The sequence below is a fragment of the Rhipicephalus microplus genome, chromosome X (genome assembly GCF_043290135.1).
Source record: "Rhipicephalus microplus isolate Deutch F79 chromosome X, USDA_Rmic, whole genome shotgun sequence".
Lineage (NCBI taxonomy): Eukaryota > Metazoa > Arthropoda > Arachnida > Ixodida > Ixodidae > Rhipicephalus > Rhipicephalus microplus.
Window position 1 is genome coordinate 481,682,978 of NC_134710.1, and position 23,575 is coordinate 481,706,552.

Genomic DNA, 23,575 nt, shown 5'->3' on the forward strand with positions numbered 1-23,575 from the left:
GTGCACTGCGGGAACGTATACTAGTGTCACCTTTTCGGAAGCTGCACACGGAATTATTAGACCTGATTCTCCATTCTTTCCGGAGGGGCGAGCGGAGAAGTGATGTGGTTGGGGGGGGGGGGCACAAATCTGGAGCACAGCCACTTCGACATTTTATTTTCGTCATTTAGGCCTAACCGCAAGCACGCAGTTACCTAGCGACAGCAACAAACGACAGTAACAAGCGACAAGATTTGCTGTCGTGGAGGCTCATTCGTCCCCGCCGATTGTCATGTCGCGCAATTCTGAAAACTAGAAAGATCGCTTGTCGTTCTGAAACCAGCTGGCAATTTACGACAACATGGCTGCGCCCCTGGTCCTCACTTCTGTCGCAGTTTGCTCTTGATGCTTGTTATTCACACGTCCTTCAACACTCTAAGGCAAAAGGGTGTTCAAAAGGGTGTGTGGTTTGTCCTTTCGGGGACTAATGGAGCTGCCACAACCATTCATCCCTTTAAGGACATACGGCACCAGGTCTAACAGTTAGCCCCTCAAGAGACTAACAACTAGTCCTAATGTTTTCACCTTGGTGAGTAACCGTAAGTTCCACAATTCACCTAAAAGGACTAACATTTAGTCCTCACATTTGCCCCTTATAGAGCAACTGTTAATCCCCACATTTACACCTTACCAGGCAACCGTTAGTTCTCACAGTTGCACCTTGCTGGACGAACGGTTGATCTACTAAAATACTGCGATCAGATGAACTTTTTGTCCCCAGTTCAAACATTGTTTTTTGGTTATTTTACGCCAGGCCGAATACTTTTTTCGCCTGTTTTTCTGCGCAGTGACCAACAAATTCCGCAGAAAAGAACACGCGAAATAGTTGTCAGCCACCTACGTGTAACTGCTTTATCAGTCACGGCAACAACGAAAGAGAAAAGTGGGACATTAAAAATCTTTCAGAATTCTACATACACATGACGTTTCCCCATTCTTTTAGGTGAATCCATGGACAAGTGTACAAGTCCAGTCTAGTTGTCAAATCTTGTTCACTCCTTGTGGAGCTCCTTTCACGGAAGCGATAGATAACAGTCATTGCAGACGCCAGAGCACACAGCCTTCTGCCTGTTGTGTTCCCATGGCTGCACGTACAATAATATAGTAAAAATAGTTAGGCACACGTCAAACAAGATGAAGATGCTCGCATATGACAAGTACGTGCACGTTAATATAAAAACAAGCGTTAAACTATGACACACAAATAACTTTACCTTCACATCTCGCACAGTCCTTCTGAAGCTGCTCTGACGATAGAGATGGATGACGGGCATCGCAGAAGCCAGTGCATAGTCTTCAGCACTGTGTGTCTACGGCTGCACACAATAAGTATGTAAATAGTGAATCACACGTGACATAGGATGAATGCGAATGCATATGAGAAATACGTGCTAGGTGAAATAAAAACATATGTAATATATGACATGCTAATAACTTCACCGTGATGTCACACATCGTCAAAGACTCATTTCGATCCCCGTAGCGCAACAGCTAAGGAGCGGCGGCCGCAGTCACAACTCCGTGAACCACTGTACTGCTAACACGTCGGCGAGTCCTAAGCGAGCGACGTCGTTCAGCTCGAGCAAGCGAACGCGAGACCTAACACGGCGCTGCACGCGGAGTGTCTGCCGCAAGCGAACTTAGAACGGAAGAGCGAGCGTACGCTTGGCCGCCGCCGCGAACAGCGCCGAGCTAGTTTGGAGCTAGCGCTGAAGAAATCGACGGTAATGCGGCCCTTTTCCACAAACTCGAGCTAGTGCAGTGCGCAAGTGCGAGTCCGCCGCCACGGCCAGCGGAGGGTGCCGAGCTTCTTGCGACCGACTGGCGGGAAAGCCAACTGTAATGGCGACCAATTTTCAGTGAGTTCCGACGCTAGCGAAAGCCCCGCCAGCCTTTGCTGGTTCACTTACAGCGCGCGACATACTACAACCAAGCTCTTTACGAGAACCCGTAACGTGTTTTCGACGACTCCCAACACAGCGATGAGGTCTCAGCCCAATATCGTCAGCCCGAAGCTCATCGCGGCGGCGAAGACAGGCGAGCACTCGATGGGCGAGCATACGGGAGACCGACGGCAATGGCGACCGATTTCCAGGTGGTCGAAAATCACAGGCGAACTGCAGACGCCGAAGCTGACCTTCGCGATGCATTTCGTGAGTGCGATATACAAAACGACCGAGCCCGTTGCCGGCAAGCGCGATCCGTATCGCACACGCGACAAGTAGAGTGGAATAAAGAATGATAACCTACTTGCCTTAGAATCCAGCGCTGCTTTCTGCCCTGAGTCGGACTGAAGTATATATCCGATAGGCCTGTTCTTCTCGGCCGCCATATTGGCCTTCCCAACTATTGCTGTTTGTTGTCGTGTGTTGGTCGTGACTATCTTGAAGCCAGAGATATACAGTTTGGCGTGGTGACGCGTCGAGACTTGGTCCAGACTTCATGGGTGCAGCGAAACGCTAAAGCAGCAGTCCACGCTCATGCAAGCGTGCACACAAGCACCACGTCTAATTCTTAGATAGTCGAATCCAGGCTTCCGTGGTCGAGCACTCCGAGCGATACGCAATTCGGACCGTCGCCGGCAAAATACGGGGAAATAATGAGCCAGCAAAGGAGGAGAGGGAGGCCTGGTTACCTTGGCACCGCTTTTCGCGCTGCCTACAATGCCCGGGCGGTTCCTCCGTTGGTTTCGCGCTGCACGCTTCCTTGTTTGGTTGCTCCTCAACAGTATATCCGTTAATCGCGCGCGCTTAATGGGCTCTGTTACCCCTTTTTCGGGTAATTTCGGCTTAGAGTGTAGAAGTTCTAAAACATTTTACGCACATAATATTGAGGAGCATGGTTTACTGAACGAGTTGGAAGTTGTCCTTATCTGAGTTGCGCGAAAAAGCTGAAGTACAAAAACAGACACCTGGACACAGTGCACACTAACAACTGCAATTTTATTGGAGAAAACAGTGATATATATGCGGTCACGAAAACACATAAGGTGAAAAAAATGATTAGATGAGCAGACATTTAATCATTTTCTTTCACCGTGCGGATATCACGTGGTGTGGGGCACTCCACTGTCGTGTGGGAAGTATGATTTTGAATTCATTATTAAAATTATGGACCACAAAGCATCTCTAATGGCACAACCATGTTGTAACCTGTCATTGAATTGTAGCGAGTGTTGCTGCACGCCCTTGTTTGATGATACGGTAGGTAACGCTTGATTCAGGTACTAGGCAGCGCGGGAAATCGAAGGGGCGTATCTCATCAACAAAGCTGGTGATTCATGTATCGAGCAACCCTCGGTTATGTTGGCTTGCCGCTGAAGTAGTTTTCTGGAAGTGCATAAATAATACAATTTGTCTGCTCATCTAAACATTTTTTTCCACCGCACGTGTTCTCTTAACCGCATATATATGTCTGTTTTCTCCAATAAAGTTTCAGTTGTTAGTGTGCGCTGTCCAGGTGTCTTCTTTTTCTACTTAAATTTTGTAGCGCAACTAAGTTAGGATAACATAATATTGCTCGTGGTTTGAACGATGCTACCCTTCTCTACACGGAAATCAGCCATGTGTGAAAACTTCACTGAGATAAACTTTCAGCTTTCTCAATTACACAGTACTACTCCACAATTAAAATTGTTCAACCAGTTTTTTTACAGTAGCGAGCCCTAATGCATCAGACAAGTTTATTTGCCGGATGGCGTAATATTAGGTACTGTGCTCACGGATTAAAGCGTGAAATCACATTATTTTGTGTAACTATGTATGCGGGTATGTGCAGTTCCTAGAGATAACCAGGTGATATTGTGAGATCTCTAACAATAATCTTGGCTGTGATGTACGCATTCCAGTCGAAACTACACTTATGTGACCCGACCTGTAGATGGTGAAAACAAAGTTATGGGCTATTCTCTAAGTTGTCCATTTCAATCCGTGAGCACTGCCCCCTGCTTTAAAAAAGCAAACTAGTAAAACATTTTCAGTGCGTGTCCTTATCAAAAAACGCGTAAATATAAAAACAAGGGAAAGTAGGGGAAGAAAGACAAACTAAAACGCGGGTTCATAAGTCTCCAAGAGATGGAGATATCCAACTGTTTTTTATTTTAAATTGCGCAAGTTGTAATTTATCCTCGGTACTTCCTCAAGCATTAAAACGAGAAAATACAAAACAAAAATATTTATACGTCAATACTTTTGTGAAACGTACAATAGCTGGAAACGCCTATTTTGCTGTGGTCACGTTTCCGATAAATTAGAGCCCAGTCTGTACGAAATAGAAAAAAGTGTTGTTGTATCGCTTGAACAAAACAGTCTAATCACGTAATCACGATTACTATGAAGTTATTTACTCAATAAGCATAAAATGCGCTATGTTTTTTTGAGTTATTATATTATTTGCGAACAACGTGCAACGGCAATGAAAATGATAAACTTACCTTAACATTTAAGCGAAAGTTGCCTTTCTTGGAGCCTGTTCATCCATATAACCTATTCACACCTTAGTGCCATCACGTCCATTCGTGCTCCTTTTGGGAGAAGTTGTGAACCAAAGCTCGCCAGCAACAATGGGTGTCGATTTTTGTTTTGCACAAAAACTTGACGATCCCAATTGATCGGCTACAAACGCACACGCACACAGAAACACTCCCTTGTCTGTCCACTATTGCCCCACGTACAGCGAAATAGATTCATGAGAGCTGCCTAATTATCTTGCGTAAATTTCAGCAGTGGTTTAACACAAAATAGTAGCAAGAGAAATGAAAAGTAACACGATCAGCACTGCACCCATGAGTCCGGCGAGCGAAGAAAGAACAATGGCGCGGATGGATACACCGCAAGCTTGACAGCTACATTACCCTTGAGGTCAATGATTTACGCAGTTTTCACTAGAACGAAATTTTTCTAAGCTCATTGGCGAACTAACTTTCATTTGTGACGCAATATTATTACCATACAGCTTAATGTTTGCGTAAACTATTTTCTTTTTTGTTACTGCAAATGGGTCACGGCACTTTCTCGGCTGCTGTGTCGACCGAATGCTGTTTGCAGAAAACGTTCCCCTAAATTTTCATCCCTCCGACTAGCTCCCTTTGACGCTCCTTACCGCGCGCATTCCTTGCAAACTTGCAACCTGCGGTGCAGTCAGGCAAGGTTTTTGGGACAATGGAGCTCAGCTTCCCCTCGCGGGTCCAGAAAGCTGCAGATGTATGACCTTTGAGACAACCATTCGGTAAAGCTGCAGTTACTGCTTCGTGTACGCACACTGCTAATACGCGTTGCAGACAGATTTTACTCTTATTTCTCAAGCATTTATAATATAATAATATTTTAAATCAAGCAATCATCTATAAATCATTTATTTAACGTATCAAGGAAGAAACACGCAAAAATAAAACAACAATAAGGAACAATACATTACAGAAAGTCTACAGAAAAGCAAAGCAATAAAAAGTGCAAAAATGCACGGACAAAAGTAATCAATGCGCAATGCAAAAAGAAATAAAAGAGAAGATATTCATGAAATGGGACTGAAAAATAATGCGGATCATACACAACTGTGCGGAAGGCTTCCTGAAAGATGGAAAAGGGAAGAATCTGTACATTTGCAAATGTACGTTAAGGCAGGGAAACCTCACTAATAAAAAAATGACTATGGACTATGAAAAACATACTGAATAAAGAAATTTGACGTTAGAGAGGCTCGATGTTCTGCGAAGGATAGAGCGTGGGAAGAAGCTGGCAGGTACATGCAAGGGTTGATTCTCTCTAGATACCTTACGCGGAATTGGAAAATTGTAAGAACCGAGATAAACAGAATATCTCACCCTGAACCAGCTTGTAAAGAAATAAAAGCTCAGCGTGATTTTCTTGGCCGTTAAGTGATGGCAAAGACAATATTTTAGCAGTGATGAAAAGAGTCAAGGGAAACAATGCGTGTAAATACTTATGAATTTTTTCAGGACTTGCTCAGTGGCGTTAATGCTGGAATTAGCAAGGGCGTTGCAGATCGTATGTGCATGCACTGGATTCTCGAGAGATATTCTGTCAACACAGAGAGAACGAAGGCCTCACATGGCAGCAGTTAATGCGAGTAGAAAAAATTTAGCATGCTATCAAAAAGAACACCAAGATTACTGATCTCATAAATCCTCCATAACAACACAGTATTGACAGAGCATGGAAGCAACACGTAGGACGTTTTGCGATGCACAACAACAATACACTCATATCATTCTCATATGGACAAAAATATCTGGGCCCATTGAAGCCAATGCTAAGGTCTGCCTGTCCGTCAACCTCAATACGCGAGTGTGTGATTGCACATTTTGGTGGGTACTCAATAAGTTTACTATCTGTACAGCCCCCAACTTTATACGGAGCCAAAAGAAATGCAAGATGGTTTTTTGCAATAAATTAGTATATCTTCCATCTTAAATATAAGCATGTATCCGAATGCCTGTGAGTTGCATTCACATATTTTCTTTTTTTTTTCAAAGACACTACCTTAAATATCGCACTGCGCATGATATTACGAAAAATGGCCTTTGAAAGCAATCCCAGATGCGGGTAAACAAGATTAACTGAAATATTGTTAAAATGGGAGCATATAGCCGCAAAACCTTCCAATAATGAGCGATTTTGTCCACTGATATGCGAGATAAAATGTATTTATATTACCGTTTCTTTCAGATACTCCGAACTATGCGATATTGTGAACTTAATATAAGTTGCATATATGTCACTTTCGCATAATAGTATATAGGATTGCTTGATCATAAAATGAGGTTCGGGAGCTTCAATTCATTTTGTGACCTGACACGATTTATTTCTTGTAAAACACGCCTGCTCACGTATACATTATTTAAGTCCTATTATGGCAACCTATTGTTGCAAACCTAACTTCTATGGAAAACTTGTACAAGTTGTATTACACGAATGCATGCATAGTTGCAACTATCAAGTACACAAAGCTGACCTAAGTTTTTGTTTGTTTTTTGCGGTGCAAAAGACAATATATGTACAATTATTACTCTTGTCGTTGTAGAAAAAAAGTAGGTCACCTTTGTGTACAGATTGTTATATATAAATATCCGCATAAAAGTTTGTAATTGTGGTGCTATATATACGTGGTTCATACTATATTTGGGAGCACTTCCACAAATAAAGGTCTACTTGATATGTTATATATAGTGTGGCCGTGCCTTATAAGGACAGATTTGACACCTTATATGGGCCAACCGAACCATATAGTGCTGTATATATCCTCATATATAAATCTGCCTCGCCAAATATACATCCATATATGGCAAACGTAAGCCACATATACTATCATATATGCTTATATGTGGCCAGATATAACTTATATACGTACCATATATAGTATTTCCGTAAGAGAAAAAAAAAGCACGAGACAACAAATTTTGTTAGAGTAATTTTTAACTAGTAAGCCAAAATGGGTAAAAACGGTTTGGTGATACCTGGCATTAGTGATCATAAAGTTTTGTATATGAAATGAAGCAAACATACCAAAAAAATTGGTCCCGTATCTGCATGCTATACTGCAAATGGCGTCGAAAGACGATAGTCTCACGTCTGCAGAGAGTGAACCAAATGTTTATTTTATGTTCTGCACAAAAAACCGGTGAATGGTATTTTGGAGGCACTGCGTTAGAGTGCCTCGAGCACGCAGCGGAGGCGAACGAGCGCATCAAATAACGTCACACGTGAGACATGAGCGCCATCTGGCAGTTATTTTGGAAAACAAAGCGCGCGCGGCGTGCGCGCCCGTCTCAGAGTTGATAAGGTGTGGAGCGCAAGGTGACGGGTAGGTGCCACCACCATATCGTCTTAGCAAAGCATTGGAAACACTTGCCTTTCGTGCAAGCGTTGCATGGTCCGCGCAGCTTGATAAACGCTACGGCACTTAGAATTGCTTATGTATACCTTGTCTAGTAACAGATATATATACCGAATAAAAACATGTTGCTGTGATGCCTCAGATATGCGCAATTATTCCTTTTTAATTCACAATCACACAAGTATGAACGCTTAACCTTGAGCAATATTGGTGAGCGCTGCGGATGGGGTCGGCCGTTTGGTGTGTCGGCCTGTCACTCTGGTGCTTTTTAAGGTGCCGTTAAGGATGGACAAACCGACCAGTTTTTTGCACCGAAGTTACCTAAGAAAGGCTATCGTCAATAAAACTAAAACAGCAGCATCAAGACAGATGCATAATTACAGGCATTCAAACGTAAACCAGATGGGCCTTGCGTTTGAAGCTTCCTGCCTAGCACTAGAACCATGATAAATATACCATGTAAAGAGTTGCCACTGGAGCCTTTTCGTGGCCCAGCACGAAAGGGTCTGACCAACCGCTGGATGCCGCAGCCATCCTAGATTTTACTTCTTCTTTAGGACATGTAATATCCTCTCCAGGTGGAACAATTATACTCAAGTTTGGCATCAATTTTTCGCAAACAGAAAATTTTATTTGTGCAATTTTCTATATCCGGTCTAACACGTCCCGCTCAGGACATTTAATGCTTTTTTACAGAAAACAGCAAAGTATAACTAAGAAGTGTTGGGTGTATGCAATTGTTTTGCACAAAGAGGCACGTTCATGTGGTTTAGATGTGCTGTACATGTTTTCCTATCGCGGAAGCATAGGTGGGTAGCGTAGTGGAAAGACACTCACTTTCAGAGAACGAAGGTGCGTGTTCAAATTCCAGCGTCAGAAAGAAAATTATGTTCTTTTATTTATGCTGAAGACATTATTGGGTCTGACCAACCACTCGTGGCGCTGAAAGCAACGCAGTAGCTGGGCCGCAGGGCTCTACGGGAGTGTCCGCTCTTTATGTAAGTATGTTTCTCTGTGCTCGAACACCTTTGCGGTGCTTGCAGCAATCAAGAGTTGTGGCTCCTTTTGAAAAAAAAATGCTTGATTTCCAAAAAATAAGTGCCTTCGTGGGTGAAGACCACGTCGTACTAAATCAAAATCATGATTTATGAGGGAGCTGTGGCACGCTACCGGTAAACGTAACAGCTGGGGTATATATAAAATTTATGAAAAACACACCTCTGAGACTTGCCAGCAACTTGGAACCAGCGCAAAGCTTCTGCAAATGAAAATCCGTCATGCAAAAAAAAAGTTTCAATACTTTAGATTAGGCCAGCCTTTTTAACACATCTTTGACCTCCATATTTTTGTCCTGTAAAAGAGCGTTTTTCATTCGCCTACTAAGAGATACGTGGTAGATATCAATCACGTTGCTGCTGATAAAAACGGAATTCAGCGTCTTCTCTAACACATAGACCCTAGCTAGACCGGAGGACCGGATGAATTGAGAGGCGGCTTTCTCAAAATGTGCGCACTGTTCATTGCGAACTTCTTCAGGGCTCTATACTCAAAGTTATTTATAACTGGAAGCCTGCCACATGACTGGAAGGTGGCGTGCGTTGTGTCTGTGTATAAATCAGGTGCTGGTGAATTGGTCAACAACTACAGACCGATATCCCCGACAAGTTTAGACTACAAATTAATAAAGAATACCTTGTGCAGCAATGTAATGACGCACATAACCTATCAAAATCTTATTCCAAGACAGCATGAGTTTAGACGAGGGCTTTTCTGCATAACTCAGTTAACAGAGTTTACTCACGAAGTTTGTATTGCGCTGAATGAGTGATTCTGATTTGATTCAATAATTGTAGACTTTATAAAAGCGTTCAATCTCGTAGATAATGGGCTGCGTGTATGTAAGCTACGTGGGTTTAATATCAATGGACAGGTGATAACATGAATTCAGCAACACTTGTCCTTCCGTTCTCAGTACGTAGGGGTAAATGACACAGAATCAGCCATGGCTACCGTAACTTCTAGTGTCCCTCATAGATCAGTGTTGGGTTTCTTGCTCTTTTTATTATTTATCAATGATCTTCCCGACATCATCACTTCTTGTATCACGTTCTTTGCTGATCTAATAATATATAGGAAAGTTACAAGCGTCTATATTATCGTTACTAAAATACTCAACGAAAATAGAAAACTGGTGTCGTGAATCACGTACGCAGATAAACAGGCAGAAAACTGTTCACGTGCGTTTCAGAAAAAGCCTATGGCACCGACATTTTATAATATTTCTAGTTCTCCGTTAAAAACTGTTCCTGAGTAAAAATACTTGAGCGTATTCCGTACATCATCCATGTCTCAGCACAGGCACGTCAACTTCGTTGCACCAAAGACATGTCAGTTGTTGAGATTCTTGCAGCACAACACAAAGCTACAGACAAAATATACATAGATACAAATTATTACAGGCCTGCGGCCTCAGCAGGCCCACGATCTTGTTCGCAACATTTACGTCAAACCAATCTCCGAGTGCGGGTGCACTTTGTGGGACCCTCCCACAAATGCCAATTGCGACAAGCTTGAGCGAGTTCAGAACATGAGGGCAAGGTACGTTACCACTAGCCATGAAATAAACCTTCGCATTACGGCTACAAAAGGGAACACTATAACGGGAACTTCTGGATAAACGAAGGCATATTTTGCGCTTGAACTTTTTCACATTACATATAATGGCCACATTGGAATAGGTCGCCGTCAGTACATTCTTCGGTCTCATTACGTATTGAGATGAACAGATCAAGAGCTTAAGGTTTGAGAGTATAACTAATCTTTTTAAAAGCAGTTTTTTCTGAAGACAATCTGTGAATAAAATCGTCTGCCCACTGACACGACCACGATACTATAGATAAGGAAGCTTTTGCGGCCGCTCCTTGACATCTGAGTGTGTCTTCGCCTACAGTGTAATTTTATGCAATGTTGGCCCGCCATGGTGGTCTAGTGGCTAAGGCTGCTGACACGCAGGTCGCGGGTTCAAATCCCGGGTGCGATGGCTGCGTTTCCGATGGATGCGGAAACGTTGTAGGCCCGTGTGCTCAGATTTGGGTGCACGTTAAAGAACCCCAGGTGGTCGAAATTTCCGGAGCCCTCCACTACGGCGTCTCTCATAATCATAAAGTGTTTTGGGACGTTACACCCCACATATCAATCATTTTATGCAATGTTTATTTCTTATCACAAAGTTTTTTGTATTTTTAGGTTTGTACACACTAAACCAATTCTGACCCTTAAGGGTGTAAATGAGCTTGTCGCCAGACGAACACCCTTTGCTCCCTATTGGGTGTTCAAAAAAGGGTGCTGAGAAAGGGTGCAGAGCTCAGCACCCTTAAGGAAAGGGTGCAGAGCAAAATTTTTGAAGGGTGTAATGAGTGCACCCTTTAAAAAAAGGTGCTGTGATGTCATAACACCCTTTCAAATGGGTGCTGGAAGGGTGCTCTACATCGACGTACCAGTGGGCCAAATCTAGGATTGACGCTGGAGATGGCTAAAAATGCAGATTGCTGTATACTCTGTAGACCATGCTGAGTGACAGCCCACATACAGTTTGTTAGTACTTGAACACATGTACTAAGTCGTCCATTCCACCCTGTACACGTGCACCATGCACGCGGCCGGCCCTCCACAGAGTGCCTTCCGCAGGCGCTTATGAAACTAGCACTGAAACACAGTGACAGCTCTAGGTGGGGCTTTTGCATCATCGTCTTTTAAAACACAGTGTCTCTGCAGTGAAGCTACTGGTAAGTTGGCTCCAGTGTTTTGCTTTCTCTATGTGTAGACAAATAGAGAATCCGGCACTGTTATCGAGAAGTGCTGCAATTGTGCCATACCCTGTCCAGGTGCTGTTCCTCATGTTTTCGTTTTTGGCTGCTCTGGATAGAACAAGCTGCACTTCTAAAGAACAGTGTCGAATTTTAGATAAGCTGGCACTGTTGCAAGAGCAAAGTTAGCTTCACCACAAAGGAAGTGTGATTTGGCGAAGCCGTTGTTCTCCAGCAGTCAACAAAGTGGAGGCCCACTTACAGTTGTCTGTACATTTGTGTGCTAGTTACCAAAGTGCCCTCGAGAAGCGCTCGGCAGAGTGCCGGATGCATGGTGCAATGTTCAAGGTGGAAGTAGACAATATGTAAATATATACCTTAAAGCAAGCTATATTGAATAAATATGTGTGTTTTAATAATCATGAAATTGATCCCAGAGTGCGTATATGGCCTGTGCTACCCATTTTTGGTCCAGAATGAATGTAATCTATTCAAGGCCCCTTGCTACACACATGCATGCACAATTTATGGATGCTTGGTCATCATACAGACATGCATGCCTGCAAATTAAAAATTCACAAGTTTCGAATACTGGTGATTATTTCAAATGCCATATACTCACTTTGAAAGACACACAGATAATATGCACTAAATACAGAACCTTACCACATTGCGCTCTTTTAAATTATGTGTAGCAGACGTGAGCTTTTATGCATGTGAGAATGCAAGATATTAGGCCCCAACAAAAATTTATGACAAATAAATTAACATGATGCCAATAGTCACTATTTTATTGTACATAACATACAACCGAAAAAGATTGACAATAGTAAACATGAGCTATGACCTTCTGCATCAATTGTAATGGTGAGATCTTTGTGAGTGAGGATCAATATTCTGTTTTTTCAAATCTTTTTTCTTACGAGTAGACATCTTTTTTGTGACGAGACTTCTTTTTTAACTTTTAACATTCTGACTTCCCTCCTTGCATAGTAGGTAACAAATAAATTATTTAGAACAACAAAATATAAGTTAAAGGCACCAGCAGTCCAAAGGCGCTTATTGAGGGTGTTGCCAGTGCCCACACAATTGAAAAAGAAAATAGATAGGAGAGTAGGTGAGTGGTAAAACATGTGGGCTTATATAACATGCTTTGGTCATCATGCTAAAAGCCTTGACTACAAACTTGCTCAAGGCCTATTTACAGCTCTCCTTTTATATATGTGTGTGTGTTTCTAAACTTGTGTGTTACAAAATCACAAATATTGGCAATGTAATGCAAGTGGTGTTGGATTAATATAATGTGATCATTCAAACACTTGCACAATCTATCTTCAGCTGCCCAGGCGACTTTGGTTCCTTTTACAAAAGTGTGGTCAGGGCGCTCCTTCTCTACAGCACATCCGCACCCGGAAGCCTAAAATAAAGACAGAAGTAATCACTAAGAGTTTCACAAGACAGACTGTCCAAGATACAATATGCGCTGTCATGCTGGAGTGTTCTTAGTTCGATGTGAGTAGAAGTCAGCATCAAAATTCGCTTTGTTTTCAACGGAAAACATGCTTGTTGGAGGCCCCTAGGCAAAAAACTGTGTAAACAACTTGACAGTACCTGTGGGCCTACAGAGGGTAGCACGTACAACAGATTTCACATAAAAAACAAACAGCATAGTAGAAAGGAAATTTATACACAAGAAACATCTGAGCAATGATTCAGCATGATGCACACGTGAAACATGAGTTAGGTTTGAGTAAAAAAGCTATTCATCAAGTGATTGCGCACATCCGATTTGAACAAATCGAATAAGGCACTGAAGTTAATTAGGGTTTTTAAAGAATTGTAAAGTGCCAATAAGCAATATTCTAGTCTAGCTCTACAATAGTGTGTCATGTATGTAGTACTAGTATTTGCCTGTTAGGTATGCTGTAGTCATGAACATATTCAGTTTTCCTAATACCTTAAACTTATTATGTTGTAGTCCAGCTGTTCATGTTCAATAATTGTTTATGGTAGCATTTAGGTTACAAAATTGATGCTAAAAATTTGGCAGACCCCACATACTTTGGGAATCGATGTTATGCGAAACACGCATAACATGTATTTTAATTTTTTTATTGAGCGATCTTATGAAGTGGAGCTCAATATAAGTACAAATTCTTGCACACACATATGTTAAACAGCCGCATATGTTTCATTTGTTATGGGGAGATGTCACACCTTTGACAACATTAGCAGTTATTTGATGTTTCGTAACGATGCCAACAGAAACATGGATATTAGCCACACTAGAAGTGGTAGGCTGGTATGAAGCACTGGTGTTTGCGCTGGCACTCGCGACGATGGTAGCCCTCAACACTGCTACACAAATACTTCACAGGATGGTGCCTGACTACAATTGACTTTGACTCGACCTCACGGCTGCATCATAGGAGTGCACATGTAATAGTTATAAAATTTGATAGCCAGTACTGCAACGGCAGTTGATGTTACACAAACATTTGAGACTATTTGGAAAGTATAACCGAGGCCGGGCATGGCTCTGTGGTAGAATACTTAATTACCAAGCAGAATACTAGGTTTGGATTCCTGCTAGGACACTTGACTTTATTCTTTGCATTCATTTGGTCAATGCTGCCTAAGTCAGCTTTTTAACATGATAGCGTTGAAGAGCTCGTGTCGCAGAAAATCTGCCGCCGACGTCTGCCCCGTTGGTTGTAAGCGAAAAATCGTCTGTGCATCTGTGACCGAAAAATCAAGTTACCTAGTTTCCAGAAACTCAAAATTCCTACTTATGACCTAATGGAGGCACGCTAATTGCTGCAAAACAAAACCCCCAAGTTGACTACTAGACACTCAACACAGGGCTTAACACACGGAAGTCTATTGACATCGGCCAAAAATTAACGTTAGATGTACAGCGCTATTCCATTTCCCTATTTCATGAACTACACAATGCCATGATAATTGTACCCTGGTATTTTTGGTGGGCTATATCGCACAAAAAATGCAAGGATTATGTCAAAAGAATGGCATCAAATTTTACCGGCATGTCATCGAAATAGAGACACAGGCTACTAGTCTTATTTATAATGCTAAGAGTATTTAAGGTAAAGGCATTGAAGATAGCTGGTGGCCTTTTTCACTATCTAGGTATCAATTTTTCACTATCTAGGTATCAAAATTCTGCCATGTCAGTCATAGTTTACTGACATTGCAAGCTCAAGAAAAGTGTGGCTCTGAAGGCATCAACACAGCGTTTTGCCAGATCTTTTAAGAAGGCAGTCTTTAAAATTGCTAATGTTTCCAATTTTTTTTTGCTATAAATTTCGTGCTTTGCATCCAAATGTACCTCCATCCAACTTGATTTTTTTGCCTTAGTGCTCTCACTAACTGCTTACCTTGTCTTGTCAAGTGTTCGTTGACATAAATAGGACTACTTGATCTAAAAGGAAAGGCCACTGTAGACAGTCGTAAGTTTTTTGTCTTATCCAGAACATTTCATTTGTAACATCGTTCATAATGCACTACTATTTTTTTTCAAACTAGGCTTGTTTGTTCCTACTCTGTCTGCAGTGTCAATATCATCACGAGTAATGGTTTTTCCATCATCGCCCAAAAATTTCGGACAGCGTCAAAAGAAAACCCTCATCTGAGACGCCTTTGATGTCGGGTAGTTCAACCTTGAATACAGTGTAAATTCTTCAATTTTCATCTGAAGTTGCTTATTTTCACCTGGAAGTTTTTTGTGCCTGTTTCAAGGTGCGACAGGCTTTTCATGCAAAGCCTTTATTTCTAAAGAGAGCGCATTGACACTGTCACCACCTTCATTCCACACTTGTTGAAGGACCAAAGTTCCGTATGAATTTTGTGCTTGAAATCCTCTGTTTACCATGACAAACAATTCACAGGAAACATTAGTACTCTTGCTTGGCAGGAGTGCATGCAGTAATACTAACACAATTAAAGCAGGAAATAAGTGTCTCACCTGTGCAAAAATGATTTTGGCAAGCACTGTGAAGACCACACACACTGCTGCCAAACTGAGGAGAATATGAAGAGCACTTCATATAAGTAGGCAGCGTCCAGTAGCTTGGTGAGGCACAGCGCATAAGCAGGTTGAACAGAGCTGATGCTTGAAACAATGGTTCAGAGTTCGCTGGTGCTTGGGCTCCTTGACCTTGTCAGGAAATTTCCTTGAGCAGCCTCACTCAAATGAAATGACAGACCGTGCCGAAGAATTTCTGCACCAGTGCAAAAAAATTATTTTAGTGAGGTTTGTCTAGACTGCATGCGCTGCTTGCCGAATTGCAGTGAATGGCTAGAAACGCATGGCCAACAAATATTTAGTGGCACGCAACTGAGAAATACAAAAAGGGCATGCTGCAGTATAAATACACCGAAAAACATGCTGCTGCAGAGCTTTTCATGTCGATGTCATACATGTGAATTTTCATTCACCTTTATAGCTCACTCATGCACGAAGATGAAGTTAGAACTTTTAGATGAAGACACCCCCTTTTAGCTGTATCGACTGCACGTAATTAAGAGATAAACATGCGTGAGTAATGCTGCTGCCTGCAATCGATAAATTCTTTTCTTGAAGCTGACCAAATATATGCACGAGTGCATCCATAGAGGCACATTTGCATTTCTGTAGTTATGATACCCATGTGATGTGTTTCTTAAGTAAATGCCATGCAATATGCACCATATGAATATTTTATTCCGTAAAATTGCAATACCACTACATATACATGTCCGTATGCGTATATGCATCCACTGCAGATAAAGCATAAAATTAAAGCAATACTGACACATGAATTTTTTACCAACGTAGTGGAGGGCTCCAGAAATTTCGACCACCTGGGGTTCTTTAACGTGCACACAAATCTGAGAACACAAGCCTACAGCATTTTCACCTTTATCGAAAAAGCAGCCAGCAAGGCCGGAATATCATCCTGCGACCTTCGGGTTATAAAACGAGTACCTTAGCGACCAGACCACTCCGACAGGACTTCAATCTCCCTGTTCCCCCGTGTAGGGTGATAGACCGTCTTTGCTGGTCTGGCTAACCTCCCTGCCTTTCCTTCTCTACCATTTATTCTCATGAGTTCAACGAATAAAGCTTCCTTCAAACGGCTAACATTCGGACGTTCATAATTTGCCTGAAATTGAGTTCACTAATTGAATATTGTGTGTTGCTTCATAGTGATCATTGATCTAAATTGTTCTGGTTGGCTAAAAAAGCACTACTCCTCACTTCTAATCAAACAGCTCAAGCTGTCTAATGACGATAGGGGAGGAAAAGTGGAAACGCTAAGACAAACATCAATCTTGAACCCCATGCCATCACAATGAAGCAGGCAAGCTTCTGCAATATTGACCGGCAACCAGGATCTCAGGACACTGCAGATAGCTACATAACGTAATGGTTTCCCAACATGACGTAAAGGCAGCGGAATCACATATTGCCTAACCTGCTTCATTATGATAACGATGAGACAATAACGTTATGGGCCTCTGTATGCTAATAACAATTTACCTTGCATATCATGTGACATTAACATTCAATATGACGTCATGAATCTTGCATCCTACCGTGTGGTCTAAGTACCAACAAGGCGGTTTTAGTGACGTCGGTGCAAGGCAATAAACAACAATCACTTTGTGAACATTATTTTTGATATCATTCAATTGGTCTGATGCGTACATTTTCAAAAAACGGCGGTTTTAGTGACGTCGGTGCAAGGCAATAAACAACAATCACTTGGTGAACATTATTTTTGGTATTATTCAATTGGTCTGATGCGTACATCTTCAAAAAACGGCAGTTTAGATTTGTTCATTCTTAGATAAATACAATGTCTAAGTTTGCATGTCAGCAGCAACATATGCACGCATACTGTGATGTATAACCTTATTGTGTTTTGAGCAATAAATTAGGCATTCATACACTGCGCATATCACAGGTCACTTGTAAATCTGCAGCGAGGTCATAAAGAATTTATGATATCAGATAAAGCATTACACTTGTATTCGAAAGTGTCATTGGAAGCTTTGGTATAACTTAGTTTTAGAATGTTTGTAGACGTATAAGTATTCGGCAAAGTTTTAACTCTAAAGCGGGCTGCAGCGCCCACAATTCTTTTACAAACTAGAAGAATGCAATGCTATGTGAGCAGGGGGGAACAAGCAGTACCACCAAAATTGCACTCGAACGAGTGAACTACTGCTCAACCTAGCATTTGCACAGCTAAGGTACGGCTATTCGGCCACTCATAGAGAAAATGTATTGACCCAGGCGTAATTGCACGCTTTGAGAACCGCACCTACAGCCCGCTATGTCAAGTTTACGCACACTTAATTAGGCTTAATATCATGGTAATTTAATATTATACGTGCCCGGTGGATGCAAACACATTTGGTCACACAGGAAAACACATCTACCTTATAGTAGTCACACACATTTAATGATCATGTAGCTGTTGAAAAGAGGACGCGTAACATATAAAACTTTCTTCGTATACTTCTTGGGCACAGAAAACGAACAAGGCCGCGTAAATACCAACGCGGACACCACGTTATTCTCCATTCTTCTAAATTAAATACGGAAAGATCTAATTCAACGCGAATCACCGGAATACTCCAACGCACTCGACACACAGACGACGCTTACGGCTTCCATGCGCCATCCCCGAACGGCGTCCGACGGCATTGCAAAAATATAGTGATTCATAGCGTGAAGAGCATCGCCCGCCGACTCACAGCATCACAGCGCACATTGCTTTAACCTCCTTCCCCACAGAAAAAATTCATCCGCGCGTAACGTCCCTGAGCTTAGACTTGAGCCTAATGAAATCAGACACGCCAGCAGGCTCGCTACGTTAATAAAAACTCACTTATCGTCTACCAGCTAGAAAAACCTTAGTTCACAACGTTATTATACTATAGCGCTTTCGGTGTTAACCGCGGGAGGAGCATAACAGCCTGGATCGGGCACGCCGCGGCCTGTCCGGAGAAGCAAAAAACAAAGCGTCGACAGCAGAAACATCCACCTACCTTTTTAGTTTGGCGAGCGCTCGACGGTACAAAGCAGCCGGTCCTCTCTTGAGTATAGTGCATCTTCGTAACAAGCAGCACCGACAGAACACGAAAGACAGCGCAAGCACACTTTGAACAACATAAAAAATCGACTTTAAACGCTCGGCACACGGCCGTTGCGGCCTCCAGGAAGATACCGCCATTTCTGTCCTGCTGACGCCACCGATCCGCATTTGCGCACATAACTTTTTATATGATAAGTAAATAAGTTATTTCTGCTTAAATTTTAAGTAAAAAATAGTGAAGATAGAAGATGCGCTAGTGCGTATTGCATAGAATATTTTTTACCTTTGAAAATGACAAAATCACTTTACGCGTATTTGCGCGAAATTTGAAATGTGAAAGAGCGCGCGAAATTTGAAACGTTTGCTTGCTTGTGTATTTCTTATACCGATACCTTGTTAACATCTGTACATTGGTTGAGTGGTTAAGCTGGCTGTTAAAAACAGTGTCAAAGCGGTTGTATATTAGTACAAAGTACAGGCAGCAAGCAAAATTTGTCACATCAAAATAAGCGTATTAGTTGGCAAACAATACTTTAGCTGTCTTTAGTGAATATTCTTTAGGAAAATGTTTTAGTCAAGGCTCATTTTAACTTGCTTTGAAGAATATTTCTATGAACAAAATCAAGAAAATGTTTCTTTAATGTTATAATATTAGAACGTCAGAGTCCATAGCCCGCCATAAAAATTGGTAACACGTGTCAACTGATACGTTGTAAGGTTAACAAATATTTGTACAACACAAAAACTGTTTTATCTACCACGGTCTTGTTGGTTTGTATTTCTTTGCATCAACAAATGTATGATTTATATATACTGTCATGGACGAAGCTTTGTTTTCAGTGTTAGGCGCAAACGAGGCTATGTTAAGTCACAATCCTGTTGTAGCTCTACAAGCTGCGTACTCCGCCATTGGCTAGTGAGCTTGTAGCGCATGGCTTGGTCAGTGCCGGCCGTGAGGCGACGAGAAAGAGGCAGCAAGAATGCAAGAACCAGTGCAGAACTTACGTTCAGCCGGGCACTATCGCTATTCAGATATCAGTTACTGCGGTGGGGCTATTAATGAGACCATGGTGCCTAACCACTAGACATCTAAAAGCTGTTGGTTATGCTCTATGACCACGTTACTCACAAAGCTTTGTCGGCGACTGTGCACCCTAATGGGTGCTCATCAGCACCCATTAGTTGTTGCACCCTTTTTGCACCCTAGTTTCCACCCTTTTGATGTGTTCACCCTTTAGGTTCCGCTTGTAGGGTGCTGAGACGCGAATAGGGTGCTCAAAGGGTGTGCTTAGGGTGTCGGCACCCTTTTTGCACCCTTAAGGGTCAGAATCGGTTTACTGTGTACAGTGCAATTTTATTTTTGTTTTTTCTCTCTTTTTCTAGGTTAGATGAGCTTTAGTAATTCATGTGCATTGACAACATTGTATGCCGCTATTTCTACATGATAATGTTGGTTTTAATTCAGTACTTTTTTCTCTGCCAGTGTTCTTGAAATGTATAACGTATAAGTTCTTTGTGTAGCCCCACCCTCCCTACTGCAATGCCACAGTATTGCTGTGGGTATGAGTCTAAGTAAAAAAAATAATTGCGCAAATTTTGCTTAAGGCTCAAATTAGGAATATAGTATACTACAGCATCAACAAAGCATCTGCAGTATACGCATCTTAGCAGCTCCGTAGTTAAATAGCTTAAAGAAGCTCCCTGTTTAGTGAAAGCTAAATTTAAATGCTTTAAAAGCTTCAGACTAGAAGAGGTAGTAAAATACGCTTGAAAGTAGAAAACGCATCCACGTAGCAATTGTTTACTGACTTAATTTGTTAAGAGTAAGGAGTTGAGCGTGAGATTTTCATACTTTATGGGCAGCGGTATTGAGAGGGTAGAGAGGAAGAGAGCAAACTTTGGCGGGAGTGGAGCAGGCTGCGCCGTGAACCGCAAAGCGCGTAAGCTGAAGATATAAGACAGTTATAGCATACCAAGCTTACCGGGGTACCGGGCGTATCGGGACAGCGGGATTGAAGTGCGCATGTGCAGATACGTACGTTACCCGTTAACGTACGCATGCTGTTTTTCCGATGTGACGTTAACGTAGTAGCGTAGATGTACGTGGTGTACGTACAACATAGCGCAACTCTCGGACGCCCGCTACTGAGTGATTTTGGCGTAGTTGTTGAAAGATTCACTTCGTTTGCAGCAAACTACTGTTTAAAGTTACTTCGCTTGCCTTCAGTTAGCTTCGCTGAACGAGTATACAAATAAGTTGGCGTAGTTTTTGAGATAGCTTCCCGTTTCAAACGCATTTAGGCCTTACTGCAAGATCGATGGAAACGAATCGGTAACAAAAATGTTTTCGCAATTGGTGCGTGGTTCATATTTATTTGCTTTTATTATTACCAAAATAACTTGTGACAATGCTTTGCGTGGTGGCATAGGCAAGCAATCTCGTTTTGTTTTTCTTTTCACTGTTCGTGGACTTATTAACGATCCAATAAGTGGCGCCACCATCCCACCTGAGGCACGTAAACCATGTAAATGCTATACCGCTAAAATATAAGACGCTGTCCACAACGAACGTTTGCAGCGTGGTAACACCGTTTCCTTAACCTCTGCTATCAGGCTAACGGTAGCTATGACTGTCTATATACGCACGTAAGCTTTTGCAATAGCGATACACGTGGCCTTGACATGACATCCTTATTCCGATGCTGCTGTCTTTCTCGCCACACTCGACGACTGCAGGCTCCTCTTGCCAGTCGTTCTCGCAGCCTGTGCGTTCTCCCTGCTGCCATTGTTCGTCTCAGGGCCAACAACTAACATGGTGTACGACAAGTTCTACGATGACGTGAAAAATCATTGGTGGACCGTCGTGCTGAACGTACGCAACCTGTACCGTGAGGTAACCTACGTAAGTAGACAGCCGTCAACTCGAGCGTGTATGTGCACCTGAAGAGCCACGAGTGTAAAAAATAACGAATCTATTTGTTATTTTGGTCATGCAATTTTGGATGTCTTCCTTTTTTGTTTGTTTTTGTTACTCGGATTTCTCAGTCCTTCATTTTCGACTTCAAAATTGCAGCTTGCGGTCCCCAATTCAGAATAGTTATGCTGCAATATACTCAACGAACGCCATCGAGCGAACTGTAGACACCAACATATATGTGCCGCAATGGTGAAAAAAACTAATAGCCATCTCTCAACATATGAAGTTAAGAGAGAAGGTGTACTAGCTGTGTTGTTACGTATAAATGCGGGAATCATCTACCAGATGACCAACTTGAAATTGTGATAATTGTTTCTAAGCCGTGCATGTACACTTAGTAGACACAGCTTTACAGGGGAGTATGTTAGGCGGAATCGCCAATGCGTCAACTGCCTTTGTTCAGTAGCACCTGCATAGACACTTCAGAGCATTGTTTATGGTCAACATTACGCGCATTTTTTTACTCCTTATGAAGATTTCAGTTGTGCAATAAACATCACGTTAAATGTCATCGGGCAAGCGTGTATATTTTAATTACCCAAGATTAGGCATTGCATACGTGCTTTTTTTCCTGGTGCACCTCAGCTTCCATGCACTACAGCTGTGAAAATGAATGAGCCACGCTACCGGCCGTTATCGAAAACTTCAAAGGATAGAATAACATAAGCTAGACTTCTATTCAGTAGTTGAGCGGAGGGGAAAATTGCGTTTCACGTGTGATGCAGAATGAACGTCACTGTTATGCTCCTTGCAGGGTTTGAACGCCCACTTGTGGTACATATCGGCGGATTTCCAGCTCTTCCTCGTGGCTCTCTTATTTTACCAGATTACGCAACGGTAAGACGTGCTTTTTCTCTCATTCCCACAATAAGACCACTAACTTCCAATTCAAGTTTCCGACACACCGTGCTGACCATACATGTGAATGTTCCTTAAGAAAAACAGTTCATTAATTATTCATCGACTGCGGCACATATACGGGAAGGTGGACTACAACAACAAGACGCCTTGCAAAGGGGAAGGGGGTTAGAACGAAGATATTACCACTTCCGAATCGTTAAACTGAGCAACATGCCCCAAGAAGCATCAAACTTACCTGTTAACCATTTATGACAGTGTTCACGCTTTTTGATGACGTTGGCGTGTCAAAATGAGAGCTGCTTTTCTTGGGTGAATGAAAATACTTTTACCTTAATTTCTATTTCTTATTCAATAGCGTGTTTATTGAAATGGTATGCTATGGAGAGAAAACAGGCAATGCTCAATAAACCTTGCTGCTGGGTAATTTGCTTGATACTTGGAAGGAAAAGATGATTACGCACAAACTGCAGATAGACACAGAAGACACGGACGCGAGCGCAAACTTCAAGCAACTTCATTTTTCACTGTAGTCACTTTCTACGCACATATCAAGCACGTGATAGAAACGGTAAGCATAATGTCACACCCTCGTGATAACAACTTGTAACGCAAGAACCGCATTCCACACCCTCCAGAATAAAAATATAGTGTTTTGGAACAACAAAGAGAGCAATAGCCGTCAAAGAATGCGAATTTCATACCAATCAGTTCGTCGAATGCCCCAGCACATCGCAAAGTCTTCAGTGTCCTCAGCCACAGCATAAAAATTGCCAAAATATTTTAAAAATTTCTTTTTTTAAGATGGGCTGATGGTTTTAAATACAAAAAAACTACTCCGAGAACCCCTACAAATGTAAGATGGAGCTTGCCACTTCCAATGATTCTTTTATTTGATGCAATCAAATTTTATTTTAGACACGGGAGCATTTTTA

The 23,575-nt window shown here is 42.0% G+C and overlaps 1 protein-coding gene and 1 long non-coding RNA gene across 2 annotated transcripts in view; one reads left to right on the forward strand and one right to left on the reverse strand.

Moving 5' to 3' along the window:
* LOC119160792 (O-acyltransferase like protein) overlaps positions 1-23,575 on the forward strand; it is a 435,386-nt gene that overhangs the window by 207,495 nt on the left and 204,316 nt on the right. The window contains exons 9-10 of the mRNA XM_037413026.2: positions 21,542-21,707; positions 22,537-22,619. Coding sequence (XP_037268923.1) covers positions 21,542-21,707; positions 22,537-22,619 — 249 coding nt within the window. The remainder of the gene's footprint in view (positions 1-21,541; positions 21,708-22,536; positions 22,620-23,575) is intronic.
* Positions 12,464-18,958, reverse strand: LOC142776707 (uncharacterized). The gene is made up of 3 exons (XR_012887734.1): positions 18,759-18,958; positions 15,685-15,940; positions 12,464-13,116 (listed from the first exon to the last, which is right to left on the reverse strand). It is a non-coding gene; the product is annotated as an uncharacterized LOC142776707 (long non-coding RNA).